The 21,342-nt window shown below is 36.5% G+C and overlaps 1 protein-coding gene across 1 annotated transcript in view; it reads right to left on the minus strand.

Moving 5' to 3' along the window:
• TAOK1 (TAO kinase 1) overlaps positions 1-21,342 on the minus strand; it is a 153,357-nt gene that overhangs the window by 2,348 nt on the left and 129,667 nt on the right. The window contains 6 exon segments of the mRNA XM_080825304.1: positions 6,958-7,140; positions 8,698-8,910; positions 12,040-12,279; positions 15,763-15,966; positions 18,691-18,819; positions 20,643-20,879. Coding sequence (XP_080681430.1) covers positions 6,958-7,140; positions 8,698-8,910; positions 12,040-12,279; positions 15,763-15,966; positions 18,691-18,819; positions 20,643-20,879 — 1,206 coding nt within the window.

The following is a 21,342-nucleotide window of genomic DNA, read 5'->3' on the forward strand; positions in this document are numbered from 1 at the left end:
ACCAAACAAAAAACTAAAAAGTTTCCATCGAAAAGTTAGGAGATTCTGTGTAGCTAAAAATTCATAGCTGGATAGCCATCATAATCAGTTCTGGAAAACTAGAAGTATTACAAATAAATAAATATAGTTGATTGTATATAATTTTTTAAATATTAGGAAATAGAAAATGAAAGACAAAGTTGGAGAACTTTATGGATGATAAGACTGACAAAACTTGAACCCACTGATCAATATTAATAGCACTTAAATTGGGATAGTTAGACATTATGTGTCTCTTGATGTGATGCAAAAGGAAGTAAACTATAACCCTTATGAACATTCCCTGCAAAATTTTTTTGAAATAAAAAGTTTAAATATAATCATGCCTTAAGACTTAATTACCAGTTTACATGAAATATGAAGTAAGAAGAGAGGAATACACTAAATGACACTACGAGGATGAAATAAGCCAAATCCATGTGAGAATTCCTACAGAGCATAATGATCCAATCCTCAACAAAAAAAAGTGTGTGTGTGTGGGATAGTGGTTATAGACTAAAAGACTTAAAAGATAATTAACCAAATGCAATGCCTGGACTTTGGGCCCCTATCCAAATAAACCAACTTAAGACATTTTTGAGATAAAAGGGGAAATTAAAGCATGGACTGAGTATTAGATAATATTAAAAATTCATTATTAATTTTGTTAGCTATCACAATGGAATTATGGTTATGTCAAAGTCAGAAAGTCCTTATTTGATTCCAAAATATTTTGGAATCAAATGATGGTATGCTGAAATTCCCTCCCACACCTGCCTCCACCGCAAAGTTGTATGTAGGGAGCAGGGGGAGAGATAAGAAAAAATTAGCAAAGTATTGATAACTGTTGACACTGGGTGGTAAGGAGTTGGGGATTTCATTGTACTAATTCCTCCTACTTCTGTGTGTGTTTGAAAATTTCCATGATAAAAAGTTTTTTAAAAATAAGAAATAAAGAGAATTTATAAAGGAGCATTACATCAGTTATCAAGGTACTTGAGGATTTAAGCCAATATTCATTGCTCTCTGCAGAAATCTAACTCAACAAATATGTTTAGTTTTTATGCATCAAGTTTTCAGAAGTGTCCTTTTTAAAAAAGTTTGACATGGGAGACACACGCAAATAAAAAATCACCACAGAATGTGATAAGACGTAATAACAGATTTACAAGGTATAGCAGAAATACGAAGGGATGGAATGATTCATTTTTTAAGGGAGAAAGATGAGGGCAAAGCATTCCCAGAGGAGGTGGTAGAGACTGGATTGTGAAAGAAGAATACAGATTTACCAGGAAGAGAAAGGGGAGGAAAAGATATTTTCAGCCAAAGTAACATGTGCAAAGGCATGGGAAAATGATAAAATAAGAAGTATTGGGGCCAGAATGGATTCCAGTAAGAAGAGTTCGAAAATTATTGAACATTCTAAGTACTAAAGGGTTACAAAGTTTTAAACTGAACATTTTATATGAAGGCTGAAGGAGAATTTACGACTAGACACAAATGCTTCTGAGAGAAAGACATCAAATTGTTAACTGTGATTTCTGAGTGGTGGGACTACGGACATTTTAATTTCTATTTATGTTTTCCTAACCTTGTCAAGTTTTTTTTTTTTTTTGGTAAAGATTTTATTTTTTAAGTGATCTCTACACTGAATGTGAAGCTCAAACTCACAACCCTGACATCAAGAGTTACATGCTCTAGGGCGCCTGGGTGGCTCAGTGGGTTAAAGCCTCTGCCTTCAGCTCAGGTCATTATCCCAGAGTCCTGGGATCGAGCCCCGCATCGGGCTCTCTGCTCCTCAGGGAACCTGCTTCCTCCTCTCTCTCTGCCTGCCTCTCTGCCTAGTTGTGATTTCTCTCTGTCAAATAAATAAAATATTAAAAAAAAACAACAACAACCAGTATAAAAAAAAAGAGTTACATGCTCTAATGACTGAGTTAGCCAAGTGCCCCTAAAACTTGTCAAGCTTTAAGAAAAATGGCTGTGTATTTGTAAAATGATATTCCATTTTTAATAACTATATATAAAATACCCAATTCATATAGAGATTAGGATTCATACAGAGATTAAGGATTAGGATTCATATAGAGATTAAGGATTCAAAGAAATTTAAATTTATCTTTGAAATATTTTTAATGTAAAACTTTCAGAAGTCCATTTACTAGAAGCATTTGTTTTAATTCAAGGGATTTAATAAATGATGTGAATGTGCGAGTATGTAACTGATCTGAATGTTTTGCATATTATCTAAAGGAAATTCATAACAAAAATATTAAACACATTAATGCTTATCAACCTTTAATCTAGTAAGCATTGCTTCAATTTTGTTTGCTCAGTTTTGTCATTTAAGAAACTCAGAACATTTTTCAATAATATAAAAATGAAACTAAGATTTGTGATAGGCTATATTAACCCCCCCCCTTTTCTTAAAGGTTTTATGTACTCGGGGTGCCTGGGTGGCTCAGTGGGTTAAAGCCTCTGCCTTCGGCTCAGGTCATGATCTCAGGGTCCTGGGATCGAGCCCCGTGTCGGGCTCTCTGCTCAGCAGGGAGCCTGCTTCCTCCTCTCTCTGCCTGCCTCTCTGCCTACTTGTGATCTCTGTCTGTCAAATAAATAAATAAAATCTTAAAAAAAAAAGATTTATATACTCATTTGAGAGAGAGAGAGACAGGGAGAGCAGAAGCAGGGGGAGGGGCAGAGGGAGAAGAAGCAGACTCCCCACCAAGCAGGGAACCCTATGCAGGGCTAGATCCGAGGACCTGGAGATCATGACGGGAGCCGAAGGCAGACGAAGTTCAACTGACTGAGCCACCCAGTGCCCCAATTTCCATTTCTTTTAAAACATGTTACTTATTTTTGCAAGTTAGCAAGGTGGCTTCACTGGGTGGATAAGAGTTACCATAATTAAGACTTTTGAGAGGCTCTTCCAACCTATCTCCTTTGAAATAAAATGTGGTAGTTTTGTGTGAATATTTTCAGTTCAACATAGAAAGGACCTATAAAATGTCCCAACTGTCAATTCTTATTTAATAAGTACCAACCATGTTGCTGATGCTGCGAAATACTGAGAGAAAACTGAATGAAATAACAAAACAAACAAACAAAAAGCCCATTTATACTTTGGAGATACTGATACTTTTCATGCATGTATGAAACTCACATGGGATTTAACATTTACAGTGATGTTATGTTGCGGAATTTTTAATGTAAATGAAGTATGAGAAAAGTTGTAGTAAGACCTCATTTGAGTCAACCGAGACTTACTTAGTTGGTGTCTCAACCTAAAGGAACAGTTTTTGGTTCATTTGGAGGCTGAAAATAATCCTCAAATAGAATTATAACATTCACTCAGATTCCACCTCTATTTATTTTCAGACGACTGCTTCTTTTCTGTATAACCAGTAAGCACAAAGTGTAGAAAAATAGCTGTTAAAATTTTTCAAAGTTTTTATAGGGAGGGTACATGGATTTGGTAGTTGCCAACTGACCCAAACTGCTTTACAGACCTGGGCTTCACCTGGAATGTAAACATTAGCCCTAAAAACCAAGAAGCAACTGAAGGCTCTGTAGATTTTCATCCTATTGTTCTTTTATTATTTTTAATACTAAATAATCATAAGCATTTTCCATTATCAAAGTAATACTTTAAAAGGTAGAAAACAGAACAAATCTACTGTATTAATACAGCCACTACTAGCATTCTTTCAATTTGCTGTAAATTGTCTTTTTTATTTCATTCAACACATCATAAGCATTTTCCCATATTAATACTGGCTTTGTAGCCATCACTTAAATGAATGAGTAAGATTTCACTGGCTTGGCCATAATTACTTAATTATATCTCTATTCAGACGGTTAGGTGTTTCCTTTTATCTCTTATTTTCTCCCATGTTTTTATTTAAATTCCAGTTAGTTAACACAGAGTGTAATATTAGTTACAGGTGTAAGATTTAGTGATTCATCACATACAAACAACACCTGGTACTCGTCACAACAAGTGCACTTAATTCCCATCACCCATTTAATCCATCCACCTACTCACCTGCCTGCTCACCACCCCTTCACTAACCTTGATGGTTAGATGTTTTAAATCATGATAAATATGTTATAATGGGGGTACCTATTATAGCATATAGTTAGCACATAGTTAGCATCTGCCTTCAGCTTAAGTCATGATCCCAGCGTCCTGGGATCGAGTCCCATGTCGGGTACCTGCTCAGCAGGGAGCCTGCTTCTCCCTCTCCTCCCCATTCATGCTCCCTGTCACTATTTCCGGCTCTCTCTCAAATAAATAAATAAAATCCTAAAAAAAAGTTATAATGACTGTTTATATGCATAATTTCCCCTATATTTTGGATTTCTTTTCCTTAGACTAAATTCTCAAAGTCTCAAATACTTAACAATTCCAGAACTCAATATATACATCTGTATTGCTTTTCAAAATGCATTTATAGTATATGAGAGTACTACTGCACCTTCACCTATGGATATTGGTTTTAAACCAGGCTTTGTAGAACATGTAGACTTTGGTTCATATACTGAAATAAAGCTCTATCTGTTATTAATTAGCACTGTTTAACTCTGAACCACTAGGTGGAGCTAAAAACACAAATATATTTTAATAGTACCACTATTTCTTTCATGACACTGTTTCTAAAAACTATAGAGGTTTTCCTTATAGTGATAATTTTGAAGCGTAAGCGACATAACTTCACACTGAATTTTAAATGTTCAAACTGGAATCAGATTTATAAATCTGATAAACTATAGATTTTTCTCAAAATTTATGTGTTCTATCTTTCTCATCCTGAGTAAGAAACATAACCAAGATAATTTTTACAGCCAAATACCTCTCAAAGAAGCTAGTAACAGACAGCTGTCCCAGGGAAATAGTAACATCTTAGATAAGTGGATTTTTTAAGACTATTTTTTGAATATAAGAAGACATTGTATTTTTATCCAAAAACAGTAACAACTTTCATTAGGCAAGACCATTAGGCAAGTATTCACTTACAATGGACCAACCAGCTGTTGGGAAATGGTTGTGTCAGGAATCTTTTTTTTTTTAAAAAAGATTTTACTTACTAATTTGTCAGAAAGAAAGCACAAGCAGAGGGAGCAGCAGGCAGAGGGAGAAGCAGGCTCCCCACTGAGTAGGGAGGACGATGTGGGACTTGATCCTAGGACCCTGGTATCATGACCCGAGCAGAAGGCAGAAGCTTAACTGACGGAGCCACCCAGGCGTCCCTGTGTCAGGAATTCTTCAACACAGCTCTAAATCCTGGATACAACTGATATTCTACTACAGCTGACCCTTGAACAACATGAATTTGAACTACATGGGTCCTCTTACATGTGGATTTTTTCCAGTATAGTACTGTAGACAGATAACAGTATAGTACTGTGTATGTATTTTCTCTTCTCTAGCTTGCTTTATTGTAAGAATACATTATATAATACACATAACATACAAAATATGTGTTAATGGTTAACACATATTTATGTTATTGGTAAGATAAGAATATTTATGTTATCAGTAAGGCTTCTGGCCACTTTCATACATGTAAGAAAAGTTACATGCGAATTTTCTTTTTTTTTTTTTTTTTAAGATTTTATTTATTTATTTGCCAGAGAGGGAGCGAGACAGAGACAGAGAGAGAAAGAGAGGCAGGCTCCCTGCTGAGCAAGGATTCTGGGATCATGATCTGAGCCAAAGGCAGATCAGCACCCCATATGAAATTTTCAACTGCACAGGTTGTCGCAACCCCTAACCCCCACGTTGTTTAAGGGTGAACTACACTTCTAGCAACAAATGCTTTCCTCTCTCTTAAAAATCTTCTGCTCATCATCCTTTCTCCCAAAACACACACATACTTACACAAGTTTACTACCTTAAAGGATGAAATGAATTTGGGGATTTTAGTTCTATTCTTTAATATACCTGACAAAAAATAAGTAATAAGTAAATGAAGATACAACTAAAAGTAACATTTTCAGCCTGATTTTTCACCTGTGTGAAAATAATCTTCTGTCCTCTAATTATCTTCCACCAATCTGTATAGCTGCAGGTCCAGGATGCACAAGTGAAGTATATATTCCTGATCCTCTGTCCCCACTTCTCCCAGGCAACTACTAATGTTCTTTTTCTTCACTATCCAAGTTTTTCTCCAATCCTCTTAGGTAGAGCTAGGTACATAAAAGAAATGAGGAACATGGAGCCGGAGCTACTCTCTCCCAATTCAACTGTCTTTACATAACCCCATATTCCTTCCTCTAGCTATTACTCCTTAATTATATTCCCTTGATGTTTAGTACTCAATAATTATAAGGTTCACTGTTGAATCAGTAATTTCATTTTTGAATTTTTAAATTTTATTATTTTTTAAAAAATTTATTTACTTATTTGACAGATAGAGAGAGAGACACACACACGAGACAGGGAATAGAAGCAGGGGGAGTGGGAGAGGGAGAAGCAGGCTTCCTGCCGAGCAGGGAGCCCTATGTGGGGCTCGATCCCAGGACCCAGGGGATTATGACCTGAGCTGAAGGCAGACACCTAATGACTGAGCCACCCAGGTGCCCCAAATTTTTAAGTATTTTTTAAAAAGATTTTATTTATTTGAGAGAGCACAGGCAGGGGGAGTGGCAGAGGGAGAGGGAGAAGCAGGCTCCCCACAGAGCAGGAAACCTGATGTGGGGCTCCATCTCAGGAACCTGCCATCATGACCTGAGCCAAAGGCAGATGCTTAACTGAATGAGCCAGTCAGGTACCGTAAAGCAGTAATTTTAAAGAAAAGGAAAAACACTACCAAAACCAGAAGTAAGGAGATACCGTATTGTGAAAACAATTCAATGTCACCTGTCAATATGAAAAAAGATTTATAATGCTTCTGCTGAAAGCAAACACTGGCACAATTACCTTCCTCATATTACTTATACCTTTTGTTCTAAGAGTGCCCTGCGGAGGGAGACCCTCTGTTCAAGCTCTCGAAGTTCTCGATCATGTTGTGCCTCTGCTTGCATCTTGATTTTGCTCTGATATGCATTCAACAGCTCCAGTTCCTGCTGCAGCTGCATCTTCAAAACCTGGCACTCTGCTTCCTGTGCTTCATCCAAACGTAGCTGAAAAAGAGAAAGAAAATATACTACTGTGAGTTATCTATTCCTCATCTATGGAAAAGAGGAGGTATGAGACAAGACAGAGTACTCTTTTGCAGGATACACAATTGTTCTCTCTCATGTCTTGGAGTAAACATCTCTGAAGAAGGCAGGCCTACCCCTGGGGCAAATGATATATTTTATGTTAATAAAAAAAAAAGAGGAAGGCCTAGTAACTAACCATTGATGGCATTAGGAAGATAAAGCTATCAGGAGCTCTTTGGAGGATGCCTAAATAAGCACATTTTTTTTAAGATTTAAAAAAATTTTTTATTTATTTGACAGACAGAGATCACAAGCAGGCAGAGAGGCAGGCAGAGAGAGAAAGAGGAGGAAGCAGGCTCTCTGCTGAGCAGAAAGCCCGATGTGGGGCTCAATCCCAGGACCCTGGGATCATGACCTGAGCTGAAGGCAGAGGCTTTAACCCACTGAGCCACCCAGGTGCCCCATTTTTTTTTATTTTTAAAAAGATTTTATTTATTTGAGAGAGAGAGAGAGAGAGAGAGAGAGAGAGAAGCAGGGTCTCCGCTAAGCAGAAAGCCTGACCTGGGGCTTGATCTCAGGACCCTAAGATCATCACCTGAGCCAAAGGCAGCAGCTCAACCCACTGACCCAGACACCCCAATCTGGCCCTTCAAGAAAATGTTTACAAAACTTCTATAGAAAATATTTTGGGGTGCCTAGGTGGCTTAGTCAGTTTTGTCAGACTCTTGGTTTTGAGTCTGGTCATGATCTCAGGGTTATGGGATCCAGCCCTGCATGGGGCTCCAAGCTCAGCAGGGAGTTTGGTTCTTTCCCCCTCTGTCTGCCCACCCCCCAACCCCCATACTTTCTCAAATAAATAAATCTTTAATTAAAAAAAAAAGAACCTGAAGTTTTTTAAACAGGCTCTCCACCAGTGCCTCTCGGGTGTTTAGCATATATCCCAATAGCATGTATCAAGATTGGAGCAGCAGTTTTGTTAGGTAGTGGGCAAAAAGAAGTACTGTATTTGGACTCCAAATGGTCACATTTGAGTACAAATATGAAATATTTTCTATATCACAAATGGAAATACAATATTTCTCTTGCATGTCAGTGGTTCCCTAAAGATTTCAGAATCAAATCTACATTTCTGGGGCACCTGGGTGGCTCAGTGGGTTAAAGCCTCTGCCTTCGGCTCGGGTCGTGGTCCCAGGGTCCTGGGATCGAGCCCCACATCGGGCTCTCTGCTCAGCAGGGAGCCTGCTTCCTCCTCTCTCTCTGCCTGCCTCTCTGCCTACTTGTGATCTCTGTCAAATAAATAAATAAAATCTTAAAACAAAAAACAAAAAACAAAAACTTCAGGTCTGAATGTATCAGTGAGAATTCTATATACATCATGCATGCTTCCAAGCAATGTTCAGAGAAGGAAGAATATGGACCAACACTATGATATCCCAAGCTGCAGAAGAACTATCATTTCTAACTAGTATTTTAATTGCTGGGTAGAAGAAAAGGATCACTAACTAAATTTATTTTGCCTAAATAAAACAAACTCACAGCTTGTGTGGAGAGCATTTCATTAATGCTGTGGTCATACTGCTCAGCCAAGATGGCTAACTTCCGGGTCTGCTCCTCCTTGAGCCGTTTCAGAACAGCCTTGTGCTCACTCTTTGGTGTTGTCTCCAATAGGTGATTTCTTAATGCTTTATACTGTCTGGTTTGGATTTTGCAGGTGTCCTGAAACTGTTTTTTTATTTGGAGTTCTTTAGACTGGGAAGGAAAAAATAGATACATATCATTTTTAACATATGGTATTTGGTATACCTTGGGCTTACATTAAAATAAAGTCTACAAGGAAAAAGGGAGAAGAAAAAAGGTCAGATCAGAAGGCTGCAGGTACTTTTGCACTTGACTGTCAAACCACTGGACTCTATGCATTCTTATAACAAAAGCTCTAATTAAAACATTAAAATATCTATAACCTCATTTATCACAGGACTTCAAACAATACTTGTTATTTTGTTAAGAAGTTTGGTTACTTGAGTAAATATTAAAATTAGCTTGAATTACCATGTATACTGATGACAGAAAATTAAATTTCTTCTCATCTATTAAGTACGTATGAAAGTATCTTGGGAGTGATAAGAGACATGAGCTACATAAATATTTCTGAGATAAAATAATTGAGCTCAGAGACAGAAGAGTTTTGGCTTTGGTTTTTGTTAATCACAAGTTATTCTATGAACTCATGTTTTAATAAAATTTAATAAGATGAAATATAATTCTATAAAGTATATTGAGTGAGTCTGTGAGAATATATTCATTTACTATACTAAGGCAGAACATATACTTGGAATTATTTTACCTTAATATAAATACTGCCAGACATTGATTGGATGATTCAGCATGCAATGAATGCACATCTTACCAAAGTAAAACACTTGTCGGGGAACTAGTTATTCACCATACAACATCAAAGAGACCTTTTCCATCTTTTACACCAACTGAGGCACTAGGTCATAGTCATTAATACTTTATTCTGTGAAGGGTCAAGAACTGTCTAACTAGAAAGAGAAACTCTTGGGTTAATTATGCTCAGTAGTACTACACTTAAATACTGTCCTTGGTTAACAAAATTCTTCCAAGTTGGCTAGGAATGAAACAAGGAGATTTAGACATTCTTTCCTCCCTCTGTATAACATTCAACCTTTTAGAAGTTTCACCAAGAAAACTGTAATCATTCCGTATCATTAGCCTAATGAGAAAAAAGAACTTGCAATTTTTTTTCAATAAGAGTAACACCTATTATCAAGAATAAACTATATCCTTCAATAGTTAACCCAAGTGAAAACAAGAATAAAGTTATAGTTGTTTCTATCATTTAAACTCACTGAACCCGATTATCTGGATGGCAGATGAAGAAACAACAAAGTAGGCAATACATGTTTACTCAATCCATTCTAAAGAAACCCAAGTGCTCAAACTAAAGTCCCCCTAACTCCCCACTGAAGTCTTGAAGAAAACTGGGAGAGACAACTATTATGACTTAGGCATATAAAAATGCGACACGTGGTGTTAAAATATAGTCTGTTCTGTTCAAATGGAGCAAGTAGACAGATATACATAACTAAGAGGAACAGCATGATTTTCTTCCCTACTAAAGTAACAGAATAATTTCCTTTACGGAAAATCTTGAGCTCACTGGTCATCAAAGGAGGCATTCTAAGTCATTGAAAGTCTGACTATGATTGTGAAATACTATTTTTCTCCTCACATTCGATATAGTATGTGTAAAAATCTAATCTAGTGTTTATAAGCTTTTAAACTAAAAAGGTTCCAATAAGAGGAAATAGAAAGGAAGGCTTAAACATCAAACAATCTACCTATTCCAAGTCTTAAAGAAATGCAATCCTATCAGTTTTATGGTATGACTAGAGAAAACTAACAAGCTTTCAGTTTCGTTTGCTTCTGGGTGCTGCTGACTTTAAAACAATAATAAATTTTACAGACATATTGTTCTAAAAATCTTTTAGGGGGAATTGTCTGTTCTGCAGCCAAAACAGTATATATATATGAATTCCAATTTTTTAAGTATGATTAATAAAGGTTACATGGGTAGTCAACACAAGCTACTCTGTAAATGATTTTTATTAGTTAATTTGAAGACACAAAAAAGTGAAATTTTATCCCAGTTCACAAGGAAAGGGTAAACCATCTTAATTTTGAATATATTTCATTCAAGACAGTCTATTAGAAGTGAGTTGTGTTGGAATCAGAGTTACAATTGGATATAGCATAGTTTCTAGATTTTAACACAGATTACCTCTGTGAATAAATCTCATTTCACTCAAGGACAGTTAAAGACAAGAAACAGTTTTATAGTTAAATTCTCAAACAAAAGGGGGTAGGGTAAGGTTTAAAAAGGAAATACCGTGGGATATGGGCCTTACTGGATGTAAATCAAAGTTTAAAATTTTCAGACATATCCAATTAATTGAGATACTACTATAGATGACAGCCTATGCAATGGATGGTTTTGTTTTTGCTCATTAAGATTAATGTGATTATACTCCTTTAAATATTTATTACAAGTTATAAAATTTGAAAACATCTTGGAATTGCTAACTCTCATTGACTATGGGTTAGACCAGCTGGCTGAAGAGACAAGGAGAGTGAGGGAAATCTTTATAATACACTTTGGTATCCTCATATTTCATACTATGTGAATGAATTACTGTATTCAAAGTAAATACAAAATTTAAAGTCCTTTGGTATTATATATCACCAACACTTGTCTTTACTTATTTTTTGGGGGGAGGGCTATATGACAACTTGCTCTACTCTGATGTGCTAATTAAAACAAAACAAAACAAAACAAACAAAAAAATACGTATATATATCCCAACTACCTATGCCATAGTCTTACCTACATTACCAAGCAAAGAAAGCAAGCAAGCAGACTCACACTGTGATGATTCCTTTGTTCCTCTTAAGATAAGTACAATGAAGGGAGAGAGAGTAAAAAGACATTTTCTATTTACTGGCTTCTGTACTGGTTAAGAACTTAGTGTCTTACAGTAAATAAGATTCCAAAATTATATTACTTGGAACAGAGAGAAGAAAACAGGTTAGCATATTGACATGTCGACTGCAACATCAGCATTGGACATTGGAGTACATTAAAAATCAGAATTTTGATTTTTTATGGCACGTCCTACAGTTAAAAGTTTTGGTATAATATTGAGAAATACATAAGCAAAAAGTCTACAAGCTATATTAAAACTAACCAAACATTCTTAAAATGAAAAGAAAAAAGTTTATTGATTTGTTTATGTCAGACCTCTTACATGGATGCCATTTATCTCTTTCCCCTTTATCAAGAAACTTAGTTAAAGGTACCTTTAGACTCTTGGGCTGTTGTCGAACCTCCATGACATGCTTTCGCCTTAGTTCCCTTTCTCTTCTCTTGTTATATTCCAGCTGGTTTGTCAGCTCAGTTTGATGTTGCAATCTGATCAACTCACAGCGCATCTTCTGAATGGTGTTGAGGTGACGGAACTCCAGTTCCTGCATGGATTCATGCTGTCGTAGTAGCATGGCATGCTCTAAGTCCTTTTGAGTCTGCCTTTTATTTAACTCCTAATCCATAACACAAAAGACAAAGGTATAATACTGCTGTATGATGCCAGAAAAAAAAATCCTGAGAAACAGAACAACCAGGAAATAGATGTAATCCTCTGATTCAATAATGGCTACATAGTAAGTATGAGGGTTTTATAATATTTACTACAGTAAATGGACAATTAGTAGCAAAAATTTTCTTATGCTGTTCATTTACTATTTACTAACACTACTTTATGCTGTCAAGTTAAAAAGCTATCGAATCTATCTTAAGAGGTTTACTGCCCTTCCCTCTTTCCTTTCTTTATTGTTTCCTAGTTTTATATTTGAAGAGGGTTCATAAGCCATTCCTTGAACTTTTTCAGAGTATACTATTCAATTCTATTAGGAGGAGCATACCCAGTATAGTGTAGTGGTTAGGGACATGGACTATAAGCCTGATGATTCACAGACCTGTACCCCTGGGGCAAATCATACATTATATGTTAATAAAAATATATCTATATATTTTTAAAGATTTTATTTATTTATTTATTTGACAGAGAGACAGAGAGCACAAGCAGGCAGAGAGGCAGGCAGAGAGAGAGGAGGAAGCAGGCTCCCCACTGAGCAAGGAGCCCGATGCGGGGCTCGATCCCAGGACCCTGAGATCATGACCTGAGCTGAAGGCAGCGGCTTAACCCACTGAGCCACCCAGGCGCCCCAATAAAAAAATTTTTTTTTAAAAAGGATAATTAGGGGCGTCTGGGTGGCTCAGTGGGTTAAAGCCTCTGCCTTCAGCTCGGGTCATGATCCCGGGGTCCTGGGATCGAGCCCCGCATCGGGCTCTCTGCTCAGCGGGAGGCCTGCTTCCTCCTCTCTCTCTGCCTGCCTCTCTGCCTACTTGTGATCTCTCTCTGTTAAATAAATAAAAAAAAATAAAAAATAAAAAGGATAATTATTTGGAGAAATCTAAATGAATAAAATGTATATATGAATATATATGAATAAAAAGAATGAAACTGTAAAAAAAAAAAAAGAATATGGACTGTACAGCTGGGCTGCCGTATTCTATTTCCTTTTATTTTTAAAGATTTATTTATTTGAGAGAGAAAGAGAACACACCTGTGGTAGAGAGGGGCAGAGGGAGAAGGAGAGAGAGTCCCACGCAGAGCTAAGCATGGAGCCCTACTTGGGGATTCATCTCACAACATGGCAATCACGACCTGAGCCAAACCAAGAGTCGAACACTTAACTGTACCACCTCAGTGCCCCAAGGTTGCCTGTATCCTAAATCTTAGCTCTGCTACTTATGACCTGCAAATCGTTGGGTTAGTTATTTAAACTTTCCCCTTCAGCTTCATCACTTCTCAAATGGAGATAATATAGTTATTTCATAGATCTAATGTGAGGATGAAGTAAGTTCATAAATGGGAAGGTCTCAGAATAATACTTAGCACATCATGCTCGATAAATTTTTTTTTGCAGATTAAAAAGAACAAGCGTGGGGCATCTGGGTGGCTCCGTTGGTTGAGCATCTGCCTTTGGCTCAGGTCATGATCTCAGGTCCTGGGATACAGCCTGATGTCAGGCTCCCTGCTCAGCAGAAAGCCTGCTTCTCCCTCTCCTGCTCCCCCTGCTTGTGCTCTAATAAATTTAAAATCTTTTAAAAAAAAATGTTTTAGAAAGAACAAGTGTAACACACACACACACACACACGCATGCACGCACACACACGCATGCACACACTATATAAGTCGAACTTGCCCTCTTTGCCTCTGCAAACTCTTTCTCCAGAGCTCCAGAGGCCAACAGTCTGGTACAAATGCTTCCTAAAATTCCCCTCATGCTTATTGTGACACATCTATTATACAAAACATACAGTTTTAAAACTAAATACCAAAATACATTATAGGCATGTAATACGCTTTCTTTGACTAAAAACATAATGGACATATATCCCAACCAGATTGGTAAATAAAGATCTTTTTTTTTAAGTTTCAATAGTAAGTTTTTGCTTTACAATTCCATAATTTTTCCATTCTCTTACTTCAAACATATCTGCAATAAATATCCATGCGTGATGCATCATATATCATGTTATCATTTCCTTAAGATAATAGTTCCAAAAGAGGATTTGGTGGGTAAGAACATATGTGTATATTAAATTTTAAAAAGCTATTGCTGGGGCACCTGGGTGGTTTAGTTAAGCGTCCAACTTTTGATTTCAGCTCAGGTAATGATCTCTGGGTAGTCAGATTGAGCCCTGGGTTGGGCTCCACGCTGGGTGTGGGCCTGCTTGAGATTTTCTCTACCTCTCCCTCTGCCCCTCCACTCCTCATGCTCTCCCTCTCTCTCTCTAAAAAAATAAATAAAAAAGCTACTGCTGTGGGGCACGTGGGTGGCTCAATCAGTTAAATATCTGCCTTCAGCTCAGGTCACGATCTCAGGGTCTTGGGATCAAGCCCCACATCGGGCTCTCTGCTCAGTGGAAAGTCTGCATCTGCCTCTCACTCTTTCTCAAATAAATAAAATCTTGAAAAAAAAAAAAAAAAAGCTATTGCTGAATTATGCTCCAAAAGGGCAGTATCAGTTTATACTTACTAATACTGCCCATCTCCCCATGGTAATAGCCTCTTGAATTATTCTCATCTAATTGAGAAAACTTCTTTTAAAAAAGATTTATTTACTTTAGAGAAAGAGAGAGAGCGAGCGAGCACACATATGCAAGAGCACAAGTGGGAGGGGTGGTAGGGCAGGCAGGGGAGGGGAGGCGATCTCAAGCAAACTCTGAGCCCCACCAAGCAGGAAGCCCAATGCAGAGCCTGACATGGGGCTCAACCCCATGACCCTGAGATCATGACCTGAGCCAAAACATAGTTGGGGGCTTAACCAACTGTGCTACCCAGGTGTCCCTCAACTGTTTTATTTTGAAATTCTTTAACTATCACTGAATTTGAACAGTTATACTGTACTTGAAGCTCATTTTATGCCACCTTGGAAATAAATTTATCTATGCTTATAGGTGTTCCTGATAATAAAAACAATTATTCTCATTGTGGTAAGAGTTTCTGCATTTGGCCAGTTAATAATTACATAGTTATAACAATGTATTAAATGGTAACACACAATTCATGGCACTCACTTCAGATAAAAAACCATAATTTATCCAATTAATTTTCTCATTTAAAAGTTAATACTTCCTTCATTATTCATGGATTTAATATTTATTAAATAGTTAACACTGTATGCTTACTATGGAGCAGATAATAGGGATATAAAGACCTGAACAGAACCTGTGACTTCATATAATTTCCATTCTAGCTGAGGAGAGAGATTCCCCGCCAAAGGTGTATATGCATAAGAAAAAGAAGTGCAAAGGAGAAGATTTAAAGGGAGAAAGCAAGCGATATGGATTGAATGTCTGGGAAAGAAGGATTTAGGCCAGGGAATTATGAGTACAAAGGCCTTGCAGCTGGGATGCGACAGATATCTTTCTGATACCCCGTCATTTAAACATACCTCCCTGACAAGGTCCTGCTCTAAGTTATGGCGTCCAAGTAACATTCTTCTCTTAAAGCGACGGCATTCCAGCTCTAGGTATTGCCTCTGTCGTCGTAGAAGATTAGCCTCTTCTTCTGCTTGGAAATGTTGTATATTCTCCTTCTGCTTTGAAAGCCACTCTTGTTTTTCTTTTTTGGGGGTGCTCTGGTTTTCATTCAGTTCCTGGCAACATAAAAAACTCAGTTCAAAATACATAAAAATTAACTACATGAATACAGTTAGTGTAAAATTTGGTATCTAATACATTTAAATAAAAGTATTTAACTTATGTCCATTCTAGTGCTCAGGCAGGGCAATGACCTCAAGGAGGCAGGAAACAGTTTTCCTTTTTCTTGAGTGACGAGTGGTAAAGAGGAAAAGTACATTAGAAAACATGTGTATCTTTTGGCTTAGCACAGCTACACTTAGGATGATTAAAAAGCACACAATGATTGGTAAACGAAGTAAAACATATCTTTCTTTAAATCCTTCCCAAGAAGAGAGAGAAGGTAGTGCTTTCAGGTAAAAATCATATGTAAATTAAAATTAGGGCTAAAATACAGTTATGTTTCACTTTGTTATTAACATTCTAAACATCAAGCTCTGGCAAGATTATGGATATACACAATATAAAAAACTTGGAAATTAAATGGAAAATCAACAAAACCATGGGATAAATGAGACCTTCTTTATGAGTGGTATTTAATATTTAGCATTAATAGGGTGCCTGGGTGGCTTGGTGGGTTGGGCCTCTGCCTTCGGCTTGGGCCATGGTCTCAGGGTCCTGGGATCGAGCCCAGCATCGGCTCTCTGCTCAGCAGGGAGCTGCCTTCCCCTTCTCTCTGCCTGGCTCTCTGCCTACATGTGATCTCTCTCTGTCAAATAAATAAATAAAATCTTTTAAAAATATATTTAGCATTAATAAACACCAGACAAATAAAAACCAGTGCTTTTCTATAGCACTTTAAATATCATCTCAAAAACTACCTACATGAAAATGCATTTATATTGGGCAAGATGAGAACATTCATCATATACTCAATGAGACAAATCTTAGGATATTAATACTAGTATGTTTTCAACCTAAGAAACCATCAATATTGCAGACAATACAAATCAGCCATCTTTTCTAAGTCTAAGTTGATTTTTCAGAGACTACTAACCTTATGGTCCTTCCTCTGTTATTCAAGAAAGAGACCAAGTCTTTATAACTTAAGTTCATAAGATATTCAAACACGTAAAAATAAAAAACACAGAAATTAGTAGTTCCCAAATGAGGGTATATATGCACACACTACAGGAAGTAACAAGGATAACACAGGCACATACACAGAGAATCACCTGGTATCTTTTTTTAGTTACTTCATTTAAATTCAATTAGTTAACATATAGTGTACCATGATGTAGAGTTCAGTAATTCATCAGCTGCATATAACACTCAGTGCTCATTATATCACATGCCCTCTTTAATGCCCATCACCCAGTTACTGCACCCCTCCCCCACTTCCCCTCTAGCAATCCTCAATTTGTTTCCTATGATTAAGAGTCTCTCATGGTTTGTCTCCCTCTCTGATTTCAGTCATTTTATTTTATTTTTCCCTCCCTTCCCCTATGATCCCCTGTGTTTTTGTTTTGTTTTGTTTTTGTTTTTTAAGATTATTTATTTATTTATTTGAGAGAGAGAGATTACAAGGAGGCAGCAGAGAGCGGGGGAAGCAGGCTCCCCACTGAGCAGAGAGCCCAATGCAGGGCTTGATCCCAGGACCCTGAGATCATGGCCTGAACCGAAGGCAGAGGCTTAACCCACTGAGCCACCCAGATGCCCCCTCTGTTTAGTTTCTTAAGAATCACCTGGAATCTTTCACAAAATCTTCTGCCAGGAAATTACCCCACCAAAAGTCTAGTATGTCCCTTCCCCTATACTGAGAACCATTATTCTGACTGAACATACACATGCAAGCACACAGACGTAGTACACCTAAAGGATTATTTAAAGATTTATTTGTTAGAGAAAGAGAGAGAGAATACACCCAAGCGGGGGTAGGAGCAGAGGGAGAGAATCTCAAGCAGACTCCCTGGTGTGCATGGAGCCTGAGGTAGGGCTCCATCTTAAGACTCCAGATCACAACCCCAGTTGAAAGCAAGAGTCATACACCCAACCAACTGAGCCACCCAGGCACCCTGGAATGGTTTACTTTTAATGAAAGAAATGTGTGGCTTTTTCTTTCTTCCTTTCTTTCTTTTTTTTTTTTTTACAGCTCACATACTTTTATTTCTAATTAGACATTTATTTAATAAGTGCTTAGTAGGGGCACCTGGGTGGCTCAGTGAGTTAAAGCCTCTGCCTTTGGTTCAGGTCATGATCCCAGGGTCCTGGGATCGAGCCCTGCATCGGGTTCTCTGCTCAGCGGGGAGCCTGCCTCCCCCCCACCTCTCTCTGCCTACTTGTGATCTCTCTGTCAAATAAATAAAATCTTTAAAGAAAATAAGTGCTTAGTAAAGTTATTATGAGTAAAATGACTTATGTTTTCAGGAGATGATTCTTTTTACAGCCTCCTCAATTGAGGATCTCAGTCATCAATGTCTTCATTCAAACCGATACACGTTTCATGGTAACAAACAACAAAAGAAAATTTATCTTCAACAATTAAATTACAATGTATAAATGAAAAACTAATTTTATAGTAAGTTCTGTTAAACTAACCCATTCTTAAAGCCTTATCTGGGTTTTACCGAAGGGGAAAAAAGGAACCACTACTAAGAAATATAATAAAATGTGTTGTTGAGTATAAAAAAAAAAAAAAAAAGAAAGAAAGAAAATTTATCTTCAAGGTTCTGTGAGTTGAGCAATATTACATACAATCAATAAGCAGATAAATGCCTTGAAAATGTTTATAAAATAAGTACCTCCTTAAGCTGTTCTTTTCGAAGTTTATATTCTCTTTTCTGGGACTCCAAAAAACTATTCAGTTCTTTCTTCTGTTGGGCCTGAATATGCTGCTGAAATTTTTTCTCCTCATTGGCCATCACTTTAGCCTATAGAAAATTTAAAGAATGGACCAAATTAGTTAAGTTGATAGATTCAAAGCAGCATCTGAATACACATTACCACAGATACCATTTTTTCCCATGATCCAAAAAATCACCAACAAATTATTAATACTTATTACTCAGCACCCTATTTATTTAAATTTTTGGCAGTTAAAATATGGTGCAATATTGGTTTCTGATGTACTCAGCATCTTCATTAGAATTTCAGAGAACCAATAAAATGGAACTCGTCTTTAAAATGTTGACCTTGTACAGGGTCAGAAGGTTTTAACCTTTTTTTTCTCCATTTAACAGGAGTATGTTCTCCTCCCAATAAAAAAAACAAACACACATTTATCTACAAATATAATTCAACCATGATTTATCTTGGTTGACTCAAATATGAAATAATATATTTATTTTTAAAACTTGACCTTTAATTTATATATTAAATAATATGAAAATATTAAATATTAGACATGTGTCATACTGTTTTCTTTTTTTTTAAAGATTTTATTTTTTAGTAGTATCTATACTCAGCATGGGGATCAAACTTACAACCCCGAGATCAAGAATTGAATATTCCACCAACTCTTGCCAGCTAGGCACCTTTATTTCTGATGATATATGCAATGTATAGTCATTGTAGAACATTTAGGAAGTATAGTAAAACACAAAGAAGGAAAATATTACATGATTTTAGCACGCACAGATAACCAATATAAATTTTGGTGTATACCCTTCCTAATTTTTTCTATGCGTATCTATTTCTTTAACAAATTTGTAATCATATTCTACATCCCATTTCATGAATTGCTTTCCTAAATATATTAGTATCTACCTCTTCTTAAGTTACTAAAAATACTACCCAATGACCAACAGGATAATTCTTTCACCTAATTATTTCAAAATCAAATGTTTATTTACACCATAAATTATTTTGCTAAATTCTCTACTATGTACGAGAGTGGTTCTTTTTTTTTCGGGGGGAGGAAGGTTGAACAGGACAGCTATAAAAAATAATGCCTTAATGTGGACTAGCTAGACATATCTGAAGATATTCTGTGAATTTACTGAGAAGCTTATATTTTACTTGACAAATGGGACTATCAAAATAAAATGAAATTAATGGGACATCAAAAACCTTTATAAGAAAAGGTTTCACATAACAAGAATCCTAAAAATTTGCTTTTATCATATACTAAAATGACCTTATTTATAAATAAACTAATGGGCTAACCCCTAATCTGAATCTCCTAACTTATAATCTTTTTTAAATAATTTTTAAATTTTTTTTATAAACATATAATGTATTATTAGCCCCAGGGGTAGAGGTCTGTGAATCGCCAGGTTTACACACTTCACAGCACTCACCATAGCATATACCCTCCCCAATGTTTAATTTATAATCTTTAATGTTCTCTCTATATTAATCTTCAGTTATTCTTTGACATAAAAATGCTGCTATAAATTTAAGGACGGTTTCCAAAATACATAGAAAAGGGAATCACGAATGATTTTCTGAGACCTGAACCCTGTGACTAATAGGTGATTTATCAAACTCTTCAGATAACCAGCGTCCTTGAGGCCCAGAACAGATGAACGAAAGACTTACCCACTGTGACACTATAAATCTATCAAGTATCAGGAAATAATCCCATGTCTATTGGTTCTCAGACTCAGTACCTCACATTATACATGTTACATGTCTCTCTCTCCAATTGATCTGCTTGGTTCTGGTGAACAGATACTCTAACATCAAAATGTTATCTTGGTTAATTCTGGGATGGTTACAAGCTAGAACAAATTAATAATACTGAATCAGCTACCTCTTTTTCCATAGCAGCCTGATGTTTCTTGATAAGTTTCTCCATTTCTGCAGCAAAATTGTTACGCTGAGTTTCAAGATCTTTGTCTAATCTGAGGCGATGTTCATCCATCTCAGCCTTTAGTTTATTTTCCAGAGTCATCAATTGCTTTTGATGTTGCCGCCTCATTCTCTTATAGCCAGACATCTGTTCTCTAAGCTCAGAGTCCTGCTCATGTTCTTGCATTTGCCTTGTAACCTAGACATACAAACAATGGACAGAAAAGAACAAAATAAAGTAAAACATTTTTTTCAAAAGCATTTTAGATCACTCTGCCATTAACTAAGCAGGCAATTAATTTAAGAGATCCCAGTCAGCAGTTTTCAATTAAATTTCGAGCAGGTCTTTTAAAGAAATAAACAAGCTGATTCTAAAATTTATATGGCAATATAAAAGGCCAAGAATATCCAAAACATTCTTGAGGGGGAAGAAAAAGCTGGAAGACATACACTTCAGCAATCAAAACAATGTGGTATTGGTATAAGGACAGACTGAACTGATCAAAGGAACAGAATAAAATCCAGAAATAGACACACACATAGTCAAGTGGACTGTCTACCAAAAATTCAGGTTAATTCAAAAAGGGAAAGTGTTTTTTAATAAATCCTGCTGAAACAACTGGTTCCCTGTAAAAATAAATAAACAAACCCGATTCCTCTAT

The sequence above is a fragment of the Martes martes genome (assembly GCF_963455335.1).
Source record: "Martes martes genome assembly, chromosome: 16".
In the NCBI taxonomy this organism is placed as follows: Eukaryota; Metazoa; Chordata; class Mammalia; order Carnivora; family Mustelidae; genus Martes; species Martes martes.